The 16,562-nt window shown below is 37.7% G+C and overlaps 3 protein-coding genes across 5 annotated transcripts in view; 1 reads left to right on the top strand and 2 right to left on the bottom strand.

Moving 5' to 3' along the window:
• The window catches only part of LOC140224856 (uncharacterized), a 514,095-nt gene that overhangs the window by 453,915 nt on the left and 43,618 nt on the right, over window positions 1-16,562 (top strand). The gene's annotated exons all lie outside the window — the stretch shown is intronic.
• LOC109031679 (probable maltase) overlaps window positions 1,387-16,562 on the bottom strand; it is a 28,319-nt gene continuing 13,143 nt past the window's right edge. Inside the window, exons 9-10 of one of the 2 annotated variants that reach the window (XM_072301653.1) lie at window positions 3,404-3,553; window positions 1,387-1,661 (exon numbers count right to left, since the gene is read on the bottom strand). The gene's annotated coding sequence lies outside the window, so the exon portion shown is untranslated. Of the gene's footprint in view, window positions 1,662-3,403; window positions 3,554-15,086; window positions 15,361-16,060; window positions 16,211-16,562 lie in introns of those variants that run through there. The other variant, XM_072301652.1, reaches the window with a different exon arrangement.
• LOC109031680 (maltase A1) lies at window positions 4,250-13,302 on the bottom strand. Its single transcript, XM_072301651.1, has 8 exons — window positions 12,917-13,302; window positions 12,199-12,378; window positions 10,574-10,734; window positions 8,951-9,076; window positions 7,380-7,618; window positions 6,042-6,237; window positions 5,242-5,467; window positions 4,250-4,473 (listed from the first exon to the last, which is right to left on the bottom strand). Exons 1-8 carry the CDS (start codon window positions 13,077-13,079, stop codon window positions 4,265-4,267), a joined length of 1,500 nt encoding a protein of 499 aa, XP_072157752.1. The 5' UTR covers window positions 13,080-13,302; the 3' UTR covers window positions 4,250-4,264.

The following is a 16,562-nucleotide window of genomic DNA, read 5'->3' as shown; positions in this document are numbered from 1 at the left end:
AATTTTCAGTGAAGTACCTTTACAGGGTGAGTATAGCCACTGGGCCTCATGGAGGGGTTAGGGCTCAAAAATTGGCGGCACTTTGTTTTGGTTTTTGCGGGTGGGCGGGGGGGGGGGGTCATTGCTAACTTTGGATGGTTATCACTAACCGCACTTGCTGCCAACCTTATTCGATTAACCTTTATCGATCCCTTCTCATAAGTTTAAATGATAGATCAATCAATGTATCACAAAGCACGGCTTCTGATCAGGATTGGGAGAAGAGTTTTTTATTTTTTTCTGGTGGGTTATTGACTTCGTGTCTAGCATCTGCAAGGAGAGTTCCACGTATAGCAACAAAAGATTGACGGAGAAGGAAATTCTCCTTTATTTGCAGGCCGTCAGAATAAATACACCTGCAGGAAACCATGAGCCGAGCGTACCTCGTACCTCAAACAGGAGACTGCCATTCAGCAAAAATTTAGCCCTTGGGAGTTATTTAGAGAGAACCCACAAGTTTTGTAATGACTTCAACGTCGGTAATAATCCCCCAACTAAGTAAGCGTTCAACTGTCTGGGGGATTCCGAGAGCTGCTTTGGTTACGCAGCGTTTATCCCAATCAAGATCGAGAGGTTTTGATGCCTTAACTTTTCCACCATGAACAGAGAATGGATGCTACTAAGTGTTTCAAGCGCTAAAAACATTAAAAGTATCAATTTTAGGTTAAGCAAGGTGCCTCACAAAGAATCAACTATTTCGCGTACATTTAAATGGTGAAAAAACATTGTTGCTAAAATGCAAGAATCACCGCTGCACTCGGCAGTATCCGAAATTAAGCACCGTGTCATAAAGTTACTTCATCGAAAGTTTACGTGAAATACATCAGATGCATTAAAACCCTCCTTTGATTAATGAGTGATTGAGTGAGCAAATGCCGTTTTTTGTGTAAATACTTTAATGCCTTCCCGCTCACATAGAGAACCAAAGTTTGCTCGACTTAAATCGATTACTCACCCAACTAATTTATTTTTTTACGGTAAGAGAAATTAAGTTTTTACTTACATTTTTGACTAAATTAGATGCGCTGTGTATTAGAGAAGGAAGAAAATTTGCATGAAACTAAGCTCCAGCGACGCTTTTTAAATTTGTTTTCAATGGCTTTTGTGAATCACGATAATTATTTTTCTTTACTCAAATGAGTTCCAAGTTACTATTTACAGTTAAACTACAAATGTCAATTTCTCACTCAGAAATCAATTTTTGATGTTTTTTAATATATTCCAAATGCTCTGTATGTAATTTTGATGAAGATTTTTTTTTTTTTTTAAAAAAAAATGTTAAATCTCATTTTATCTTGTGGTCCATCCAGTAATCTTTAAAGGAAAATTAAGAAAGAAAGAAACAAATTTTGACCCATCTCTTGATTTGACGCTTCAAGAACCAATATATTACATTACAGCTCTAAATAAATTAGGCAGTTAAAAGACAACATTAATGGATGTTCAATCCAAATCGACAATCCCACAACATAAATTTCAGCAACACAATTGTGAAGGAGACTAGCGTGGACGAAATTGTCCTGAAACCGGTCGAAGAAATATGCGCAGTTGTCAGTACAACCCCAGCTTTCGGCCGTAAGCTAAAGCAATCAGAGTCTGCTCCTGAGACGATTACTCTATCCCTGAAATGTAAAATGTTAAGTTTGAGTTTGCAAATTAAATCAAATTACATGACAATGAAAATATCGCAGGCAATTTGCAGTCGTTGGTAAATTGCAATCTATATAAGTTGAATAAAAAAATGTAAAAATTCAGATATGAAAAAAAAAAAAGATAGAAAGTACTAATTAGTAACACACTTTTTTTCTTCTCGATTGAACGATATCAACTATAGCGGGTGATTTCACGATAACAGGAATAGTTAAAATATGAAATACCTGAGAAATAAAAGTGCACCAATTTTAACAGGATTTCATTACCTCATTCTAAAGGTATTAAACTTCCTTTTTCCAGCTCTGGCACGCTCTATTTTGATTCAGTGCAAAGTTAAAGTGATTGATAAACAAGCCATTGAATCAGGTATCAGCGCTTCCCGCGGGACTGCTGGAGGTCCACGCAAACATGGCGGCCCTGCCAAATTGTGTCGGTTACGTAACAGATACAGCGTAACCGACACTCAAAAATGTGAGATTAAAGATGATACAAAAGATGAAACTTGGCAATTCTTGAGTTATGAGGTGGAATTAATGCTGCCTTAAAAGTTTTCTAGACTTTGGAGACTTCATTTTAGTTTAATACTATTAAATTGAGGTTTTTGCGTAGTGAGGAATTAGTGCTACACACGTAAAAATCACTGGTTTTCATAATAATTTAAGTTTTCATTGTAAAAAAAACTGACTTATCAGTAATGGTTTTGTCAAGAAGACTTTAGCGAACAATTTGATGGCAGTTTTGAAACTCCTGACTCCATCTGGCGAGATAAACACTGCACTTAATACAACTGCAAAAATTTGTTGCCAAATGTTGCGACATCTCTTTCTTATGACTTTTCTCGCTCAATAATAAACATTTCAGTTCAAACTGGCAATTTTCTTGAACACTAGAGTCTCTTTTCAGCAAATATTGCCAAAGAGTTCATGATCAGTACTGATATGTTACCGCAAATTGCTCTTTTGCTTCAAAATCGGGGTTGGCGACGCGTAACCGACCGGACATTTTCGGCCTTTAAAGTCTCATATTATTAAATATAATAATAATTCATCATATTTTTTAGCATGGATAGGTTCAGGGACATCATTCCTATTGATTAATTAATTTGGTTTTCAATCGTTTTGCCCTATGTCGTTCAGAACCCACGGCGACACGACTATGCCTATTATCGTGAAATCACCCTAGCACACACGCGAGCTCATGCAGTGAATTCAGTGATCTCAGTTGAATTTGGTTTCGTTTTGCAACATTTTGAAACTGAACTAACAACCTTGCAAAGCGGAAAGTATCGTCAGGACTTGAAGGCACCCCAAGCCGAGTTCGTTCTTTTGAAGTTATTTATGAGTAAAACCTTTACTACGTCATTGCAAATTAAATCAATTTGACGAGTTGAGTAGATTCAATAAACGTCATATTTTGTGTCAGAACGACTTGCGATACATCGCATCGATTAGTTCCATATTTTCAGCTACTTGCCATTTTCATCGAATTTTCAGATCGAATTTCTATTCTCACGAGATTGAAGATTTTACTTACCAAATTTGACAAACAATTTCAACGTAAAGAAAGACAGAGGTTTTTCAGTGGAAATTTTAGGGAAAATGTTAGGAAATGTTGTGTTGTTCGGAGTAAAATGTTCGAAATGTTCGGAGTTTTGGGAGTTCGTAAGTCGTCTCCTAGGGACGCCATTATCAACATCATGCTTTAAACTTACCCGATATTGTATCCGGAGTTCGCACTGGCCGTATGAACTTCCATTGAGTCCGATACGTTTTCATGGTGGGCGCAGTTATTCAGGCATACTGACTCTGTTTCGGACCCCATGTTCACCAAAACAAAAATTGAAGGGTGACCCTGAAGTTTTCTGAAAGGAACAACATCACGGTTTTTTCGGTGTTAGTCAAAAATGGGGGACAACCTGATATTGATAAGCTCCAAAGTCATACTCTAGAATTATTTATTGGTGGAGTTCAATTCTCAAGCAATTATCCATTGGTGCAGTAGAACCAGAGACAAGAAACCCTCCTCTAGCCTCTAGGCGACAGGTAAAAGCTTTTACTTTCGGGGATTCAACACTTCCTTAAGGACAATTATAAGGGAGTAACCGTTGTCACTCTTTTTTCGGATGTTGACCAGGAATACTAAATGGATTGCATTTTGCAAGAAGGAACCACTAGCATTACAATGATGCTAAGATTGTGCAACTTCATCCTTTACAATAAAATTACGGAAATCATTAAAAACTATGAGATTCAGATGGTCATTTTGGTCTTAAATGTACAGTTTTTAGCGAGTAAAATAGAAACCTTTAATGGATAATTGGGTTTTTCCTCTAAGACAAAAGAAGCTGCACAATCATAGCAACATTGCAATGCTAGTGCGGTTCCTTTTTGCAAAATGCAATACAAATGTTCCCGCATCAATATCTCAATATCGAGTGGGCTGAGGTTCCTTTTTGCTTTATATAACTTCACAAAAAAATTTAATGAGCTACTTTTTTTATGTTTAATTAGTTAAGTCACAATTAATTATGAGGATAACTCGTAATGGGTGTTATTCTACAAATATGCCGTTTTCATTTCCGCTTACCGCGAGGCATATGAATCCATTCTGATACGACGCAAGTCTCCCACTCGCCGTATTGTATGACTGGAGAGCTTCTTAAATTCATCAGACGCTTGAATGTGTTTAAGGGGCTCCGAGGGTCCTCAAGTTGTTTCTTCACATTATTTCTCCAAAAATCTGAACTCACCGGCAACCATGCGTTTTTCTTCGTTGTAAAACCTTCGTGAACAAGTAAAAGGAATGTAAATAAATAAATAATAAGCAGGGGAAAAACACTAAAAAGTGTGGCCAGAACTGTATGTCACAAGGTGGTTTAAGAGTGCTGGGTCCACACTATTTTGCGGGAGACTCAAGGTCAAAATCGACAAAAATTTAATTACAGTATAAAATTTAAGCCCTAATAAGGATCAGTACAAGAATTAGGGGGAGAGTGTTCAGTTCAAATACATGCATTGGGATATTGATTAGAGCCTAAATTTGTAACTCTAATTAATATCTTATTAACGTCTTATTACGTCCGCTATTTTGGAATAGTGATAAGTTAGCCTTTTTAAGCTTCTTAACTTCTTAACACGCCGCTTCTACCACTGGACGGTCCCGATTAATTATGCTATCGGAACCGCTGTTGGGTTGTTCAATAAAGTTGTTGTTTTAACCAGCTTTATCCACCGCTAGTGAAACAAAAAAAAATAAATAAAAGTAAAGGCAAAAAAAAAAGGATCGCTGTGGGCTTATTGTTGAAATTTATTGACAGGGCAATAGACAAAGAAGACAAGGAGAATATGGAGCGCTCCTTTTAGTCGAAGCGATTCAACTTGGGGTTATAGACGCAGGAGGAAAATGATAGACTAACTGTCTATCACTTACCGCCATCCACTGCAACCATCCGCCTCCACCCACATTATGATCACTCCGTTTTCTCCTCGTCTTCTTTGTCTATCGCTTTGTCTATCAATTTTAAAAATCTGCTGGCTGTTGCTGTCAAACCTGCATTTATGGAGTTGTCCCACTGCATAGGTCCTCTGAATGCGCCACGGTTATCTATTTTCATTTCTCTCTTCTGATCCGGGCGGAGTTTGGTATCTTTCATGCCAATTTCCTGACCGTAGTAAACACTGGCCACTCCTGGCAACAAAAGTTGAGTCATGAATGCAGCCTCTGAGAACTCAGGATCGTACCTACTCGGTAAGCGAGGTAAGTCATGGGTGTCTAACTGAAAAATAAAACAGTATTTGCATAATACAATATTTCAATCAGTGATAACGAAAACACACCAACTCGGAAACTACACGAATAATCAAGACACAGGCAAAACTGCACGGTTGTTGAAAAAGTGCAAGAAAAAGATTTTTGGTGCCAAAAGACAAGTATTTAAGGATACTTTAAAGGTCCAAGTTGGAACAGATGCGTTAACTCCAGCGACCTCTATGAAAACTGACTTTCTTCAATGAAAAAAAGCATTTTGAGTCACCGAGTTGGTGTGTTTTCGTTCTCACCGATTTATTTAATCATAGATCAAAAGCATAGAACAATGCAATACAAGATAATTTTTTATGTTCTATTCAGCAATGGCTAATAATGAATCGAATAAAATAAGTACATGTAAATCTTCAAAACTTCGCAATCGAACTACCTGCCTTTCCTCTGCTTTTCTTTTATTTTTTACGTTGACTTTCTTTTTCTTTCTCTTTGCTACTTTTTCCCCGTTTTTCTCTTCTAATAGTTTTCTCTTTACATTTAAATTTTGCAAGGTAAGCTGTCATGGGAGTTTTAAAAAATCAACTTACCACCCAACAGGGCACCCCATTCGGTGGCATTACATCCATATAACTATGAATTATCCTTTCCAAGTCTGTTGCATTCGTTGTATCCTTTAAGCTGAATAGTCCAAAGTAGAATGGAAAATGAGTAATTTCATGAGTCGAGTTACCGAAGTATCTTACAGCGTTCCTTGGTTCTTTGAAGGTTTCCGGTGCCATTATTCTAAACAGAATAGGAGCAAAATTAAGCTTTCATAAATCCAATTTTATACTTTCCACATTTTTTATGGATTAAAAGCCTAGTATCTACAACATAGCTTTTGAGAATGATTGTTGAGAATGAAAAGAATTCGAGTACATCAAAATGACACCGGGGGGTATGCCCCTTGGCAGCCATGCAGACCAACCCCCGATAGCTCGTGGCGCCCTCCAAGGTCTGCTTAGAAGGCCTTTGTTGCTCGTAACGTTTTCGAATATCCGTCATAGAATCGAATTATACGATATGGCGGAATGTAGGAACGAACCAAGATTCAATAAGCTAGTTTAGTCAGTTTTGCACCAAATTTGAATTTCAAATGTTGCTTATTGCCCCTAATCTTGCTAAGCTCACCAGTCATCCCGAATATAAACACCCTGGGTCATATTTCAAAAATCTGGAGAGAGCGGGCTCATCTAGAGACTACCATCTGCCGATAGCCGAAAATCATGGGAATTTGCCCCATGGAACACTCGAACGAACTGTGACAAAAAATTAAAATTTTCATTGTTTGAATGGGAGGATTAGCAACTTTGACACGTAATATACAAAAACTTGGATCATATTTCCAAAATCTAAATACAGCGGGCTAATTTAGAGACAATTAACTGTCGGTAGCCGCAAGAACCATGCATATCGGCGCGGTAGAACGGTAGAATTAAGCGTTACCAGAAATGAAAATTTAGGAGGCTTGTGAGCTTATAGTATAGATGCCTATCACACTACAACCGTATAAGACCAGCTTGTGGCGTATTGGTAGAAAGCCTCTGCAGGGAATGCAATCTGACTTTCCTGTGCTAAAAGATGCATAAAAATGATCGTCTTCTCTCTACACAGATATACACTATTTGCACTGCGCCCAAAATTTTTCACTACACTCATATGAGAAATCGCGATCCTTCCAAATTTTTGAAGTCATAATAGATCAGTATCGATCATCGTGTTTGCTTTTGTTTTAAAATTCACTATCAACACTCTCATGATTTGAATTTTCCAATTTTTTCAAGACCCCCTCGGCTCTCAATTAGAATTTTGGCAGCAAAACAACAACACTGGCTACGTAACGTTTTTCAATTTCAATCAAACGTGTTTCAGTTTTTGAATCTCACCTTGTGACATTGTCTTGCTCTTTATATCCATCCAAGAGCGTGCGCCATTCGTAAAGAAGCTGTAGCTCGGCCTCAACATCCTTTTGGTAGATGTGGATCTGAGAATTAAAAGCTGTTGAATTCACCACTTCCGGAGAGACCCAAGGGTTATCCCGCATGAGGTCGTCTTCAAATATGAATCCCGGGGCATCAACTCGGAATCCATCAAATCCGAAATCCAACCAAAATCGAAGAACATCCTGGAACCAAATACCCAAACGTTCCGTATGCTGCCGTGCTAAGGAAGAACGCCGTATGAGCCTTCAGACGTTGCCAAGTTTCCTCTCATAAAAACCGAATATACTGAGAAAATTGGGAAAATTATTTGCCGAAAATTTCAGACAATTTTGTACGCAATTTAATCTAAAATATCTGAAAATTTCACGGAAAAATATTCATGGATGTTGTCAAAAATAAATGTTTTATTGAGGGCAATCTGGCAACTCTCGGATGTTCATACGGCGTTTTTCATTAGGACGGCAATATGGGTCTCCCGTAAACCCAAGGCTAAGGAACAGTACCGCGTAATTGACATACATACATACATTCGAGTGGCTTTACAGCGCGCACGGGCGCTCTGCGACACCTAATCGCCATCCCTGCCTATCGATCCAGAGGTCACCTAGTAAATGGCATCTCGTGATTACATCTTGAATGCCACCTATCCACGATTTTGCTGGACGTCCCCTACGTCTTCTCCCAGGAGGGCGTACGCCAGCGTAATTGACACTTTTGGCAAAAATGAGCAAGCGACTTTACCGCATTTCACGACATACAAACTGATGTTTTTAGTTTCTTTTTTAAATTCTTCAGGGGAACGCTGTAAAGACACAGAAATGTGTGAAAAATTGCACATCTAACCTCATAATCACAAAAATGGCAAAGTTTGCTCTTCGTCCTGCAAAATTGCCAGTTTGCAGATAGGTGGTATAGTCCCACAGGCATCGAAACTTTAACTAGAGCAAAAGAAAAGAGTTGTCTCATGTAAAAACTGATCCAAAAATTACAATGAGCAAATTGGAATGATAAAGTCTAAAATCTACTCTTTAACTTCACAATTTACGTAAGAAATTTGCACGTGTTTGCCTTTTCGCTGCAAAAAGTGTAGTGAGGTAATTACACAATTCGATACACATTATTCACCCCTAACTTACATTCCACGCAAAGTTCTCATTATTTTAATCATGTCTGAGTATTGTTTCCCCCCTCTTTTGTTCAGAGATTAGTGCTGGTTGTATATTTATCAGGTACAATGTAATCAAACAAGAATATACTGTACAGGGCCACGAGGGCCCTAAAAATATACTATTAATATAAATACACTAGTATATCAGACAATATAGGTCCACCGCTAAGTTATTTTCAACAAACAATCGTACACAACTTAATATGCGTAAAGAAACATGCTCGACGTGAGTATAAGTTTAATGGTAATACATGATTTTGATCCATGAGATTGAGTAATTTTTTAAACTTGTTTCCGATGGATCAGGCGTAATTGGAAATAGGCACATAAAAACATTCGGACTTACCTCCATGGATCTGCGAACTTTCGGGTTGTGATAATTTAAGTCTGGTTGGCCTGGAAGGAATATTGAGTAATAAAATTGCCTCCTTCTCTCATTCCATCGCCAAGCTGAGCCGTCTATTGTGCTTAACTGCAGGAAATCAAAATTTTAATCATTGTGAGTGTTCAGATGAAATAAAGTGTTGATACTAAATGAAAAAAAATGTACCTATTAGAGAGAAAAGGAATTTACACTTTTGCCAATAACTTGACGTATTTATGCTGAAAGGAGCCATATGCTATTTTCGAACTTTTCAGTAGAGCAAGTTCTGCAAAAAGCATTGCGACGGTGAAACTACCAAACCACGTATCTCGTTTGCGGTGTTTAAAAATCTACACTCACATTTTATTTTTTTGAAGTAGACCAAATCAATATCATTCCTTGAAATTTTCACGGAATTTTCTCTGCACAAAGAGGAAAAATCACAGAAATTTTCAAGACTGGATGTTGAGTAGTTTTTCATTTAAAAAATAAAGTATGACAGGAAGTCTGCGACGTCGCAAACCGAGATACGTGGTTTGGTAGTTTCACCGTCGATTGGCGTCTGTAGACTAATAAACGGATTTTTGTTTTCTGTAGCTTGTTCGAAAGCTGACAAGTTTTGCAAAGACTGCAGGTTGTCAAAATTATTAAAATATGAATAATGAGCGAGATATAGGGGAGTTTTAAATAGTTCCTTTTGATGTTTAAGCAAACTTACTTTTTAGTCTAGCTTGTTAGCCTTGTCCTGTCAATTATTGACTGCCAGTTGATTTTGAACATTCCTAATGAACTCCACATATTATGAGGAAGTACGCCTAAAAATACTGCAATTTTGGTCTTGTCTTGTTAATGGGCCTGTTGCAAACTTTTGCTAGAGCAAAATTAAGAGTTGTTTCTTATAGAAAATGCCTCAAAAATCACGATGAGCGCATCGGCAAAGTCTGAAATGCACTCATAACTTCACAATATGCGTAAGAACTTTGCGGTTTTTTGAGCTTCCCGCTTCAAAAACGATACTACGGCACAGGTGAACATTTTGTCAGAGGAGTCCCTCCATCGTCGGCAATATTTATCATGGCCGACGCTTGCGCAGTTCCGCGAGTAATTCGAGGAGAGTTCAAGGTGAATCAGGGCGGGCGAGGGAAATGTGAACATAAACACGCCGATTGTTATCTGGTCTAATCCTGTTCAGGTGTTATCTCGTCCAATCACACGTGTTTTGACGGATTGGCGTAGGCCATGATGAGTATTGCCGTCGATGGAACGGCTACTCTAATAAAATGTTCACCTGTGCCGTAGTATCGTTTTTGAAGCGGGAAGCTCAAAAAACCGCAAATTTCTTACGCAGATTGTGAAGTTATGAGTGCATTTCAGACTTTGCCGATGCGCTCATCGTGATTTTTGAGGCATTTTCTATAAGAAACAACTCTTAGTTTTGCTCTAGCAAAAGTTTGCAACAGGCCCATTATTGATAACTCATGCAGCAGGTTTGCACAGCATGATTCAAAACCATAAACTCAAAACCAATTTGATTTTTCATAACATTCGTTTCTGTAAGTATCTCATATTTGGACTGTCCTAATCGTGATACTGAACTTTACTCACCCAATTATTTGGAGGTATAGGTCGATTATCTGCATCATAACCTTTCGGATCTTTCCAGACGTAAAAATCTTTGTACGGATCTTCTTTGTTAACAGATTTTTTGAACCATTCACTCTCATCGCTCGTATGATTAGGTATGAAATCAAACAGCACTTTCATTCCTTGAGCCAAAGATAGAGGATCAATGAGGAGCAATATACTGGTTTAAAAATCAATGGCGTGGCGTGAATTTGCAATGTATCGATTGTTTTGCCATTTAAACGTATGGTGATGAATCGATTATTAAGGTGTTCGCTGCGAACACCCTGTTTATCGATCCTTTTCCATAGGTTTAAATGGCATAACAATCGATATATCGCAAAGCACGCCACGCCACTGTTAAAAATGAGAGGGAGAGCGGAATAGAATAAGAAGGAATAATGAGGCTAGTTTGACTTTCAATTGGACGTATTTCTGCCAAACGGAACTATGTGCCTTAAGACATGAGCCCTGAGACCCTTCAGAATATGTGTGTAACAGGGCTCACGTCATAATGCACATAGTTCCGTTTGGTAAAAATATGTCCAATTAATGTATTAATTCGATCAATACGATCAATTGACTGTAAATGACTATCGATTTAGTAGATCTGACCGGAGTCATCAGGACCGCAACTCTCGCTGCCTGATTTCAGTGGCGTGGCGTGAATTGCGATGTATCGATTGTTATGCCATTTAACCTTATGGTAAATAATCGATTATTAAGGTGTTCGCTGCGAACACCCTGTTTATCGATCCTTTTCCATAGGTTCAAGTGGCATAACAATCGATATATCGCAAATCACGCCACGCCACGGCTGATTTCTTCTCCTTAGTAATGTATTTTTTTTAAAAAATAGAAATCTAAAAAACTTAGCTTCTCTAAACTATTTTGAATACCCCTTACATTGGGGGTAAAACATACTGGGTATTTTTCAGAATGACATTCTTCCGTCAAAAAATAAATCATGATAGAGGGTTAAGTTATTTCCGTTGTTACTATGCTAATTCTTGTGAAATCAGTCGAATTAAAATAATCGAACACATTCCTTTACCATAGCTTTAAATAGGGATTTATCGGCAACGCCACTGAAACTATCTCCAGCGGACCGATTATTGAATCTGATAGACAAAGCTATAGACAAAGACGACACAAGGGATTTGGAGGGATCCTATTGGTGGAAGCAGGTGGTGGCAATGGACATAGGAGGTAGGTAATGGACTAACTAACGGCAACCCACTAAAGACCCGACAGTTAGTCCATCATTTTTTTTCTTAGTCTATAAGAACCAACCATGTCAACCAATAGGATCGCTCCATACTCCCTATGACTTCTTTGTCTATCGCTTTGTCCATCAGTTTCAATAATCGCCCCGCGGTGTGACATGAGGCCTGTCTTGCATGCGTTCTCATAAGTCTGCTCGATGCCCAAGTCACAGTGGACATAGTTCCTTTGCCGTAAATAGTCCAATAAACGAGCAATTTGACGCCTAAAAATTGTTCTAAACTGAGAACAGGGTTTTTGCTATTTGCTATTCTTGAGATTATGAGATTATTATCATTATTTATCAAGATTATTAAGATAGGAAGAAGTAGCGAAATACTAACCTTTTTCGTGGATAGCATCAACAAGGCGTCTGAGATCATCCATTGAGCCATATGTTGGATCAACCGTCTTGTAGTCTGTTACGTCGAAACCAAAATCCACCATTGGTGATTTGAAAAATGACTGAATCCATACCGTCTGGAATCCGATATCCTTGATGTAATCTAGTTTCTCGAAGATTCCTGAGGAATATTCCACTTTGAAATAATAATGCACACTAATCTTGAATCTTCTGAGTCTGACATAAAAATCTCTCTCTAAATTTAATTTTGGCGTTTTACTGACTACATTTATTTCATATTTCATAATTTAATGGCTGAGGAGCGTGTTCCCACGAGACTCGCTTTAATTTTTCTCTCCAGTAAGAAAAATTTGTTTCTAATATAACGCTCTCACAGTTTCTCCTCCACATTTCAAATCATTCAAATTACCACGGTCGGTATTTCATTTTATAACACTGAAGGATTATTAATGCGTTTCAATTTGATGCTGTCATTTGGTTTCGTTTTGTTTCGCGTTTCAATGACTTACTCATTATTAAATAGAATCAAATACGGTAATGCTCCTATGATTATTTGAAAAATCAAAACATAAAGGAAACCCTCCCCCCTCCCTGATACGTTGAGATTCTGTAATCCCATATATTCTTAATATCCAGTTCAATAAATATTAAAAGTAAATGAAAGAAATTGAATGTAATAAATTTTAATGAATAATTACCGTTCAAATCTCCGATACCGTCTCCATTCGAGTCCTTAAACGATCTTGTATATACTTGATACAAAGCCGTTGTCTCGTACCAATCTTTTTCCGTATTTGCGTTGCATTGGATCGAATCAAACACCAAAGGCACAAGAAACACGACTAGTAAAGGGACCCGCATTTTTTTACGGTATAAGTTTTAAAAATGAAGCTGTGACACTTTTAATAGAACTTAATCGTCAATATGAATATGTCTGAACCTAATTCAAAAACAAGAATAAACTCTTTAAGCCTAGGCTAATCCTCGATTTAGTATCATAGTTCTTCTAACAATACCAAGTTTCTGAGTTAGCCCACTCGCACAAAGACCAGAGAGTGTGATGTGAAACAACCGGAACATGCATTTTGCTCTCGAAGATAAGCTGTCATGAAGATAAGTTTTAATCTGTGATGGTGAAAATCTCCGAATTAAAGGATTAATCCGGTCAAGTGATCAAAAAAGCAACTTGAAATTAGCTCACAGAGGATAAGTCATGAAGGTGACTTGAAAAGAGCAAAATAAAGAGTGAAGAATCTTACAATTTAACTCGCACAATTTCCATGGAGAGCTGCAGACTTTAATTACTTACGTTAAAAGGTCAAGAGTTCAATCCTGTGCAGGAATAATGATTCGAAAGCTGACTGAATTAATGATAATAAGCGTATATGTGACAATTGTGACATCGTACTTTATTACATAAACTTCAAATAAAATTTGGTAAAATGATGCCTTAAAAATGATTTTTACGCTGTATTTACAAAAATTAGCATTCTTGGCATGTCATGAAAGCATATATATGGTAGATGAAACTGCAAAATCTTGCACCTCGGTTCGTCATGAACGCAAATATGCGACTCTCGCGGTCATAATTGAATCATTAAATACAAAAATGGCACATGTCCAGAAAACCAAATTGTTCAGGAGACAAAATAAACAGTTTTTTGTGTCTCCTGAACAATTTGGTTTTCTGGACATGTGCCCTTTTTGTATTTAGTGATTCGATTTGAGCAAAAACTTTGAGGTACTGAGAATACAAAACCAGTAGCTTCTCACGCAGAGGTACGTGGCCTAGTATTTTTATTACCTCAAAAGTTTACGTGAAATACAACAGATGTATTAAAACCCTCCGTAATTGATTAGTGAGTGAGCAAATGTCGTTTTTTTTTTGTGAATGCGTCAATACCTTCCCGCTGATAAAGAGAACCAAATTTCGTTCGACTCAGATAGATCACTTATTCAACTAATTTCGTTAAATTTTACGGTGGAAGGAACATTTACAGGGAAATTTTGTATTTACTTACTTCTTTTGACAAGATTAGAGGTGCTGTGTATCAGCGAAGGAAGGATGTTTGTGTGGAACTACGCTCCAGTGACGTTTTTTTAAATTTGTTTTCAATGGCTAATGTGAACCATGATAATGGACCACTAGACAGGGTACGAATTTCAGCATTTTGATACACATTTCCGAACCAAAATTTCACGTAGAACACGATACGCACAACGAAAATTACCGAAATTAACTATCTACGAAGATATTTAATGATTCTTGATGCGTGAATTCAAACCACCCGCTCATGAAAACTCGATGCTCTACGTGATTCACATCGCCCGCTAAACGTTATCATAAACGTATCAGCGATGTAAAAATCTGGCAACCTCAGTCTTGACACTTTGGCTCAGCTGTAGCAAATTGCTTATAGTTTGAACAACACATGGTGGGAAATGAACATTGCTCGATTGAGAAGCTTGCTGAAACCATTGTAGTGCGCGATTTGACTCACGTAGAGCTTTGAGTTTCTTGAGAGCGGGCAGTTCAAATTCCTCGTAACTGATGTGAAATAAAAACGTTAATATCTTCGCTAAGAGTTGGTTTCAGTAACTTTTGTTGCACGAATCGTGTTCTAAGTGAAATTTTGGTTCAGAAACATGTATTAGAATGCTAAAATTCGTACCCTGTCTAGTGGTCCATTATGTTTTTTTACTCGTCAATTTCTCGCTCAGAAATCAATTTTTGAAATTTTTCAATATATTCCAAATGCTCTGAATGTAATCTTGAAAATTTTTTTTTTTTTTTTTTTCTAAATGTTAAATCACATTTTGTCTTGTAGTCCAGTAATCTGTGAAGGGAAAGTAAGAAAGAAAGAAACAAATGTTGACCCATCTCTTTTGACACTTCAAAAACCAATGTATTACATCACAGCTCTTAATAAATTACGCAGTGCAAAGACAACATTAATGGATGTTCAATCCGAATTGACAATCCAACACCATAAATTTCAGCAACAAAATTGTGAAGGACACTAGCGTTGACGAAATTGTGCTGAAACCGGTCGAAGAAATATGCGCAGTTGTCAGTACAACCCCAGCTTTCGGCCGTAAGCTAAAGCAATCAGAGTCTGCTCCTAAAACGATGGCTCTATCCCTGAAATGTAAAATGTTTAGTTTGAGTTTGCAATTTAAATCAAATTACATGATACTGATAATGTCGCAGGCAATTAGCAATTGCGTTGGCAAATTGCAGTCTATTTAAGTTGAATAAAAACATGTAAAAATTCAGATGAAAAAAAGATAGATTGTACTAATTCGTGACACACTATTTTTTCTTCTCAATCGAATGATATCAGGTAGCACACACGCGAGCGCATACAGTGAATTTGGTGACCTCAGTTGGATTTGGTTTCGTTTTGCAACATACTGAACTAACAACTTTGCAAAGCGAAAAGTATCGCCAGGATTTGAAGGCACCTCAAGCCGAGTTCCTTCTTTTGGAGTCGTTTATGAGTGAAACATTTTCTAAATCGTTGCGAATTGAAGCAATTTGACGAGTTAAGGAGATTCAATGAACGTCATATTTTGCGATATATCGCATCGATTAGTTCCATATTTTTAGCTTCTTGCCATTTTTATCGAATTTTGAGATCGAATTTCCGTTGTCACGTGATTACAGAATTCACTTACCAAATTGAACGAACAAACCCAACGTAAAGAAAGATAGGGGTTTTCAGAGGAAATGTTAGAGAAAATGTGTTAGAAAATGTTGTTGTTCGAGGTAAGGTTTGTTGTTGTTCATTCGTAAGTCGTCTCTTAGGGACGCCATTATCAACACGATACTTTAAACTTACCCAATATTGTAACCGGAGTTCGCACTAGCCGTATGAACTTCCATAGAGGCTGATATGTTTTGATGGTGGGCGCAGTTATTCAGACATACTGACTCTGTTTCGGACCCCATATTCACCAAAACAAAAATTGAAGGGTGACCCTGAAGTTTTCTGAAACAAATAATGTCACGGCTTTTCATCGTTAGTGAAATTGGAATTGGGCGTCATAAGTCCTGACACCCTGACAACCGACAACCTGATATTGATAAGCTCCAAAGTCATACTCTAAAATGATTTATTGGTGCGGAATTCAATTCTCAAGCAAGTATCCATTGATGCATTTGCTTTGGGTAGCGGCATGATGCAGTGGAACCAGAGACACGAGACCCTCCACTAGCTTCTTAGCGACAGGTAAAAGCTTTTACTTTCGGGAATACAACACTTCCTTATAGACAATTGTAAGGGAGCATCAGTCATCACTATTTTTTCGACCGTTGACCTACCTTACCTACTAGGTGGATGA

This window comes from Bemisia tabaci, chromosome 6 (assembly GCF_918797505.1).
Source record: "Bemisia tabaci chromosome 6, PGI_BMITA_v3".
NCBI lineage: Eukaryota > Metazoa > Arthropoda > Insecta > Hemiptera > Aleyrodidae > Bemisia > Bemisia tabaci.
Note: the sequence above shows the minus strand (reverse complement) of the source record. Positions and strands in the feature narration are given on the sequence as shown.

Excerpts from the sequence above, each read along its gene's own strand:
- LOC109031680 (XM_072301651.1), bottom strand. The coding sequence starts at position 13,079 with ATGCGGGTCCCTTTACTAGTCGTGTTTCTTGTGCCTTTGGTGTTTGAT. Across the intron at positions 5,468-6,041 it reads ATGGGGTGCCCTGTTGGGTG|TTAGACACCCATGACTTACC; the intron begins GTAAGTTGATTT and ends TTTATTTTTCAG. Across the intron at positions 4,474-5,241 it reads GGACAACTCCATAAATGCAG|GTTTTACAACGAAGAAAAAC; the intron begins GTTTGACAGCAA and ends TTGTTCACGAAG.